At 43.7% G+C, this 8,720-nt stretch overlaps 1 protein-coding gene across 3 annotated transcripts; it reads left to right on the top strand.

Annotated features, from left to right (window-relative positions):
* Positions 1–1,134: 1,134 nt before the first annotated feature.
* LOC118156466 (urea transporter 2-like) lies at positions 1,135–8,239 on the top strand. Of its 3 annotated transcripts, none has more exons than XM_035310553.1 (8): positions 1,136–1,321; positions 2,044–2,233; positions 2,740–2,868; positions 3,816–4,008; positions 4,919–5,066; positions 5,650–5,784; positions 6,634–6,683; positions 7,300–8,239. In XM_035310553.1, the coding sequence occupies exons 1-8, from the start codon at positions 1,174–1,176 to the stop codon at positions 7,474–7,476; spliced, it is 1,170 nt and encodes a 389-aa protein (XP_035166444.1). In that variant the 5' UTR covers positions 1,136–1,173; the 3' UTR covers positions 7,477–8,239. The 3 variants fall into 3 exon arrangements, with proteins under 3 accessions (XP_035166445.1, XP_035166444.1, XP_035166446.1); XM_035310555.1 differs by lacking the exon at positions 7,300–8,239 and adding an exon at positions 7,235–7,285; XM_035310554.1 differs by lacking the exon at positions 2,740–2,868 and having other exon boundaries at positions 1,135–1,321.
* The last annotated feature ends 481 nt before the right edge of the window (positions 8,240–8,720 follow it).

Genomic DNA, 8,720 nt, shown 5'->3' with positions numbered 1-8,720 from the left:
TAATTTGCTGACTTCATAATGAGAATTGGCACTTAAACAAATAACAATCCAGCCACAAGACTTTTCTTAAAAAAAACAAAACACAACAATGTTTACAGTTAGATGCAAGTCTCTGAGCCACATACCTGAGAAAAAGACATCTCCCATATGGCACACCATATCTGCCAGCCCCATGTGGATGCTCCAAACACCTCATCTAGGCCAAAGCACCTCTATACAGTGCTCTCCTACCTTATTTAGGGCTTGATACAGCGTGTAGTAAATTTAATAAGAGTCTTTTCATTACTCTCTGAGGGTTTCTTATTACAGGCTGTGGTCACCTATCTTGTCTTATGCTGATGAAAAGAAGGTCAGTGCAGACCACCTAGCACAGGGCAGAGAGCAGAGAAGGCAGAACGGAGAGCAAACACTCTCAGTATGGTCTCCAATTTCTTACATCAGTGCTGGGTACCTCGGAAGACAGAGTAGCTAAAAGTAAAATTCAGTGGATCAGAAAACAATGCGTGTTATGCCTATGGGTAACAGAGTAAGGCTCCATGAACAACCCTCATACCCATGAGAAAGGTTGAACTGATCACCGTCGGTGCCTGTATAGAGGCATAAACCTACACCCCATAAACCTAGCGCTAGGGACCCATTGTCGAAGGCTGATGGGTAAATTCAAACTGGAAGTACAGGTTAAGCAGCAGGGAAAATGTAATCAATCTCTGAAGCAGCTTCTCAGGTGTGGGAAAACCTCTGACCAAGTTGAATTTTGAGATGGGCTTCCAGTTGTCTGAAGCCAGTGTCTGGTAATGCCACCCTGCTCTTGAATTCGGCCCTTACATCGAGAATTGCTTGATTTCTGGAAAATGTGATACAGCTGATCAGGGTGTTAAAACCAGGTGAACCACCATGACACAAGGCTCAGCAGTTCCTCCTGGTGTTCAAATCTACGGCTGCATGAACATCTGGAAGGACAGCACAGGGCCCCAAGAGAGCATGAAGAGAGAATGTGCTCATGGAGACATGGGAATCAGGCATTCAGACTAAGGATGTTCCTCTTTCAGGCTCCAGCATAACATGCAATGAGCAACAACATGTGGTAGAGAGAATAAGCAGGGAGAATTAAGAGACATCGTAATGAATGTGTTTGTTTTTCCTTGAATTCCAACACAGGGTCAAAACCTCACCATGGAAAACAGTGTTGATGTCAAGATAGAAAATAATGCGGAAAGAAAACCAAGAAAGCAAAGTCCCTTGAGCAAAGGTGGAAAGAGAATCTGCAGAGCTGTTGGGTACATCACAGGAGACATGAAGGAATTTGGAGCCTGGCTAAGAGGTAAAGCTACTTCGCCATAATTAATTACGGGATTCTGAAGAAGAATTATATCAGAGGAGTAATAACTGACTTCTCAGCAACGGGATTCAAGTTGGAGTAGAACAGAAACAATCTCTGCCTTGATTTATGTCTTTTTAGTGAGGAAAGTTCAGCTTTTTTGCAGAGAGCCACATACTGCTTAAATCCTGAGGATGGCTCAGGTGACATTTACCTCCCAACGCGCCATGTACAAACTGAATTTAGTCCCACACAACATAGCCTGGGATGGTTATTCTGTGCTCTTCCATTCCTCATAATGTTCCCTCCCCTATCAGCTGAGCAGTTTCTGTCAAGCCTAATGCCACTGTGAATCTAAATTACACACAGGTAAGTGTGTTTGTTCCCCATAATAAATCAGCAACAGGATACACACACAATTTGCCATCTGAGGCACAGACATCATAAATTAGCCAGTTCATATGAAGCTGGTCCGGGGTACTTTATAACAGGGGACTCTGGCAACCACACTGTTCATCTCAGCTTTCCAGCTGCAAGACTTCAATATAGGCCATAATAAATCCCAGTCAGGTTTTACAGTCTTGTTGATTCATTGCTTCAGTCATGCTGCCAAGTTCCACTGCCAAAATTGTTTTTGAATTTCAAAAAAAAAAAAAATACTATCCCAAATCAGTCGCATCTGTGCATTTTTAGTTATTTTTATTACTTAATTTGATCTCTTCCAGACAAGCCTATTGTGATCCAGTTTATCGACTGGGTGCTGCGTGGGATATCCCAGGTGATGTTTGTCAATAATCCCCTCAGTGGGCTTATTGTAGTAGCTGGCTTCCTGGTACAGAACCCATGGTGGACGCTCACGGGCTGTTTAGGTACAGTGGTCTCAACCTTAACAGCACTCATTCTGGGCCAGGACAGGTAAGTCCATCCTTTTGCCCCTTCAAAACAAAACTGCCATGTACTAAATAAGCATGAATTTAGCCCTAGCTAGAGCTGTTGGGGCCAGACAGATCTTCCCACCAGCACCAGCTGTATCTGGTCCACAGGGACACTGAACACAACCCCACCACTGAACATATGCCCTATTCCTGGATGGGAACAAGTTCAGGTTGGATGAGGCCCTGGGCAACATGAACTAGTGGGTGGCATCCCTGCATAGAGCAGCGGGTTGGAAATGGGTAATCTGTAAAGGTCCCTTCCAACCCAAGCTATTCTGTGATAACTACAGAAAAAGCAGTTGGTTCTGATGGAACACAGGACTCTAGTCAGTGTGAAACTGAAAGCTGGTCAGTGCATGAGCCTTGGCAGGTCGTCATCACACAAAGTCCATGGGGAGGGAGGGAGGGAGGGAGGGAGGGAGGAGATGATGCACGCAAAGCACCTGCAGGGGAGAAGATTTCAAGACAGTTGTTTTCTTCCCACAGAGCAGCCATAGCAGCAGGTCTACATGGCTATAACGGGGTCTTGGTGGGACTGCTCATGGCAGTCTTCTCTGCTAAGGGAGACTACCACTGGTGGCTTCTACTGCCAGTAGCACTGGTGTCCATGATGTGGTAAGTGAGACATCTCTTCTGCTTCCAACTGCAGTCCCAGTGTTTACCCACTGTGACTGAGCCACTGTATTTTTATGTGCTATACAGACTACAATAAAAAAAGAAACATAACTGGCATATACGTGCTTCTAAATCTGGATAATTATTTGCACTTTTAAACTTGAATGTAATCCCAAAACAAATAAAACACTCACATAATCACACAAATAAACCAAATGGATAAAAGGAAAAATGATGGTAGATCATATGTAATTCAATGCCCTTAACGTTACCCATATTGCTGTGACGCATTAATTCATTTTTGTCTCAAGAGAAGCATTCCCTGCCATCAGCAACCACAAGCATTTCATCTATTTAAGCCACCATATAAAAGTGTCATGAAAATTTACCTCTCTGGGAACAAAAGCTGCTCAGTGATCTCAAGACATGATGCTAATGAAAACAAACAAGCCATAATACTTTACTTCTATGACACCATAATCTGCTAGGTATTTGGACACTCAAAATTTTTGAATGCTGGTCTTTGGTCCCCTAATATCTAGTTGGAGACTGCTAGACCATGCATATCATGTCATGTCTGCCTGAAGTTTGTGTACTGATATATTCACTTTAATAAGCATGCCTCTGATGTCAGCCTTTACTTCTGATGATCCTGATCCATAAGCTTGAACAAGGACACGCAGCCTTCTTTCCAGGTCACTTAGACCTGGCACTGGTGTCCCATATTCAGTCACTAAGTACTAAATAATAATAGTAGCTCACTGAGACTGGCATGGGAATAACTCCATTAAGTCTCTGGATCCTCCACACTTCGGACCCCTTAGGGTCACCAAATTCACTATGTATCATATCAAACAAGACAGCAGGAATCTGTATAGTGCTAACTGACCCGTGGAGGGCAGGGAGTTTGCTGAGCTCACCGTGAGACCATTTTGTTCTTCTTTCAGCCCTGTTTTCACCAGCGCTTTAGGCTCAGTCTTCTGTAAGTGGGATCTGCCTGTTTTCACCTTGCCTTTCAACTTGGCCTTGACCCTCTATCTGGCTGCATCAGGACCCTATAACCTCTTCTTCCCTACAACCGTCATTCAGCCTGCAACAGCAACACCAAACATCACCTGGACAGACGCTAAAATGTCAATGGTAGAATTGCATTTATAAAACACTGCATTTATAAAACAGGTATTATCCACCACATAAGGGTTTACCCCGGGAATTTATATTTTTGATTGCTTGAAAATGAGAATTGTTTTGGTATCTGGTATCTTTTGTTTACGGTTATATCTAAATGTATATATTACCAAATCCAAAGAGCCTCTGCAGTCTAATTTTACATTACTGTTGGTATGCTGCTCACCACTCCATAGCTACAGAAGCTACCAGTTGACTCATGGGTTATTTGCAATTTTCTACATAGAAATTGTTTTTAAAAATGTATCAAAATACAGTCTTTCAGATAGGAAATGAGCAAGTAGGTATTACCATAACAAAATTGTTATAAACTTGTGTGCAGGTGTATATTCACCTACTTTCAGTTAATATTCAGGTGGGACCTTTCCAAAGAAACGCTTTATGCTCCTGCGTAGCACGGTAAGCAACACAGACACTACAGTAAGCATTTTCCCCTAGGGCTCGGTGGACTATTTGAAAGGGTTCCCAGGTGTGATTAAGGAAGTTAATTGACACTGAATAGCAATCCACTCCAGCAGCATTTCTGAAACAACCTTTACCATGACACGAAGTTTTATGGGGAACATAAATGAACAGTTCCATATGGATGGGACAGAAAATATTGGGGAAAAGTGTCTCAAAACCATCCAAGTTGGGCTCACCTGTCCAAGGCAAGGGCACGGCCCTCTGGGAGGGACCACTCTGGTCCCTCATTTTCCTCCCGTATAAGCCACTATTTTCACAAAACCTCCTGAAACAAGCACAACTTCTATAACCCAGTCAAATGAGGTTGAAAGCAGCCAACAAAACTAGGTTTAAAACAAAATGAAACACCAAAGCAGATAACAAATTGCCTCTTTTTTTTTCCTCCCCATCCACACAGCTACTGCAATCCATTCCAGTCGGGGTGGGTCAGGTTTACGGCTGCGATAACCCCTGGACTGGGGGAATATTCCTGCTTGCTTTATTTATCTCGTCTCCACTCATCTGTCTGCACGCGGCAATTGGATCAGCAGTGGGAATGCTGGCAGGTAAGGATTTGATTTGTGTCACAGCTTTCTACAGAAGCACAGAGAATAAAGGAGGAAGTGGAGTGACTGGAACATTTACGGTCACAAATCTGTTTTCCATTGGAGAATGGCTGCTTGAAAAAAATACCCACTTCTGTTTTAAGAACTCTTTTGATTGACTTCCGCATTCTCTTACCTCATTTTATGACAGTGGAAACCTTCAGAGGAAAGTAATGCATTTTTGGCTGAAATGAATTTCTATCCTGAAATACTTCATTTCTGGATATATTCGGATGCTTTTAGGAGCAGCTTAATAAAAGCCACAGCCACGAGTCTGAATGTGCGGGCCTCAGGGACACATTCAGAGTTCAAACGTACATTTGCTTGCTCATATGTCTTCTGGTGAAACCCTGAGGCCAAATTCAGCTCAGCAGCACCAGGGAAAGTCCGCAGTGATTGCATTAGACTGAAAAGCTTTACTCCTAGACCGTGGCAATGTGACCACAAACAGGAACTCAGCCTACGCATGCAGTCTTTTGTGCCGTTTCTCGGCTGCTTTTATCTCTTTGGCCAAGGAGTGACACATCTTTGACTTATTTTACAGCACTGAGCTTAGCAACACCTTTTAGCAAAGTCTACTCCGGCTTGTGGAGCTACAACAGCTCCCTCTCCTGTATCGCCATCGGAGGCATGTTCTACGCGTTCACCTGGCAGACACATTTGCTGGCAATTGCCTGCGGTACGTACCCTGAGGATTTTCACTGCTGCCATGCTTCCCTTTGAAACGAAATAAGATGTGTTGCTGCTAGAGGTGGGCTGAAGCCAGATGGCCACCTCTAGGCAGGCAGATGGGCGCGGGTGAGACTGACAAAGGACTGAGGCAGATGTTGGAGCTATTGCTCTAACGCACCCTGACAAAATAAAAGCAGTGAGTTGACTTCCAGCCAAGAGCTATGTTCAAAACAAAAGAAGTGAGCGGTGGATTAACTAACATATTCAAAATTAAGTACTTAGCTTTGAGATTAATTGTGTACATTGAGAAAACTGGAGCTCAAGATGAATCTGAACCTGGAATTAGACAATGCAGCTTCCCCAGTCTATGGAAATGGATACCAGAGGCTAAGCAATGCAGAATGATTGAAGAATTATTTATAAGGCAATTCCATATGAAATTTCAATATCACAGGGAGCTGGGAGTGAAACTATTGCTCATTCAGTGTGCGTATAAAAAAGATTTAGCTTTGTATCTCATTGACCCGCCTTCTAGCCCTAGAGGCAGGAGAGATGGAAGGGTTATTTTCCTATTTAACTCCATCCATCAACCTACTTACTTTCCATGCATGTTTCAAAGCCTCTATTTCTACAGTCACTTTTTACCACTCAGTCTTTTTTGTTTTGCCCTTTCCATGGGCTCCAGGTGCTGGAGGGGACACTGGGCAAAGGAGAGATCTTTAAGAGGGGCCTGCCCTGGCATTGTCATAAACAGTGCCTGAGCTACCCAAAGCAGTGTGAGAGATGTTTCTCCTTGCTGGTCTTCTCCATGCTGAGAGCAACTGAACTCACCAGGAATTATCTTTCTTTTTCACAGCACTCTTCAGTGCCTATCTGGGAGCAACAATGACAAACATGTTGTCTGTGGTAAGTTGTTTATTAGCTAAAGGCTTGTTTCCAAAGACAAATTTGAACACACTCAGCCAGAGGCAGGGCAGATCTGGGTGAGGGAACACAATCTGCCCAGGGGGTGGTGTGGCTCCCACTGAAACATGACACTTGCAATCATTACTTACTATTTCTCATCCTAGGAGCTTGCACGCATTTCCATAGATCTGCCCTCAACAGCTCTGAAATAATTATAAGGCTATACTTCCTGACTGCAGTGATTGAGAAAAGATCCCTCCACATGGGTAACAAAACCTCAAATTTGGTTTAATTCCTTTGCCCAAGTGCCAAAAGGCAGTCAGAGCAACAGCCTAGGGAAAGATGAATGTTTCTGTATCCACTCCCATCTCAGCTCCATCCAAAATCTCTGCAGATGAACAGAGGCCATCGTTCTCGCCACAACTAGTAGGTTAATGCGTAATGTCAAGATCTCAAATTCTGCTTCTCCAGGGAGATCCTCTGAAAAACCAAGTCAAGACTTCCTTGACAAAGCTTATTCCAAGCTGCCTGAATCTGGGTATTTTTTTCAGGACTGCTGGTGGGCCAAACAAAAGACAAATATATAGTGAATATGTGTTTTGTTTTTAATTTGCAGTTTGGGGTGCCATCAGGAACCTGGTCTTTCTGCTTATCTGCACTGACCTTCCTGTTAATAACCACAGACCACTCTGCCATCTACAAGCTACCGCTCTCCAAAGTCACCTATCCAGAAGCCAACCGGGCATATTACCTGAGGGTGAAGAAACATCAGTTGTCTTGCTGTGATGTATAAAGGCCCAAGAAGAGAGATACTTTGCAGATTGTAAGGCAAGAGCACAAGGTATTCCCCCTATAAAATCAAAAGACCAGAAAAACCTACCACCTTTGAATGAAGAGACTTTTTCCATCACAATCTTTTGTTTTATCCTGATTAAATAGAGCTGTGCTGTTTTGGAGGGACCTTTCCCAAGGCTAATCTGTAATGATTTAAAAGCACATATGCCTGAAAAGATGCTTGATTTTTAAACAGTGGGGAAATGACTTAAAAGTCAAAAAGGAAAATCTGTTTCTGAAATACAAGTTACAGCAATCGTACATAAAGCAATGAAGAGCAGAGCATCTCTCGGCATCTGATGGGACTCCTAATCAATGGCTAAACCCAGCTTACCACAGCAATAGGATACATCTTAGGGAGCTTCATAGTAGCAGAGAACCCGAATAAAGAGTACAGTTTGCTAAGTAGAAAATAGGCAATGAAGAAATCAGCCTGGAGGATCTCGAGCATGGTGGAGAAAGATGTGAATCAACAATCATCACATACGGAACGGACAGAGAGGAATGGCAGGCAGTGTTGCTAACACTTGCAAGACTTCTGGTAAAATCACAATAATGGTGGAGAAGGGGGGTAGTTATAAGCCCCAGCTTTTGGGTGTTGAAGTTTGCACTGGGTTCTAACACTTCTTGAAAACATTGTTTCAGGCCCACACCATTGCAAAGAAAAGTCTGTAAGCTCAAGGCCAAGAAAGGTGATACCAGTAAAAATAATCTTTTTCTATGAAAAAAAAAAAAAAAAAAAAAAAGTGTCATGATTTTATGCTTATCTCATGATTCTCTGAATTACCCAAACTTGGTCACAGGCTCACAAGGGAGAGGACAGCAGCTGACCATTGCAGTTCCATCCCTATGGAAGGGCTCTGTTCAGCCCGTGCACAAGCAGAAATGAGCATATCTTGACCTCTCCCTACACCATCTCACCTGTTCCATGAAGACCAAGCAGCAAACCAGCATCATGTCCGAGCCCAGGGCTGCCCTCCTGCTTCCCTCTGCCCTGCCATGGGCAGGGGATGGGCTGGGGACTAATGGATGCAGCAGAGCCTGCAGCAGACCAGCCCCGTGTCACCTCCTCCCAGACTCCTAGGGTCTGGGGACTTGCACTTAACGGTGTTGGTGGTCTCACTAGGTGTTCACTTGGCCACCTCACTCATTGAGAGACTGATTTTGGCCATAAGACTTTGTCATCATCATCCAACTAGATCC

Source organism: Oxyura jamaicensis, chromosome Z, assembly GCF_011077185.1.
Source record: "Oxyura jamaicensis isolate SHBP4307 breed ruddy duck chromosome Z, BPBGC_Ojam_1.0, whole genome shotgun sequence".
Lineage (NCBI taxonomy): Eukaryota > Metazoa > Chordata > Aves > Anseriformes > Anatidae > Oxyura > Oxyura jamaicensis.
The sequence above is the reverse complement of the archived record's forward strand: the minus strand, read 5'-3'. Positions and strand labels throughout refer to the sequence as shown.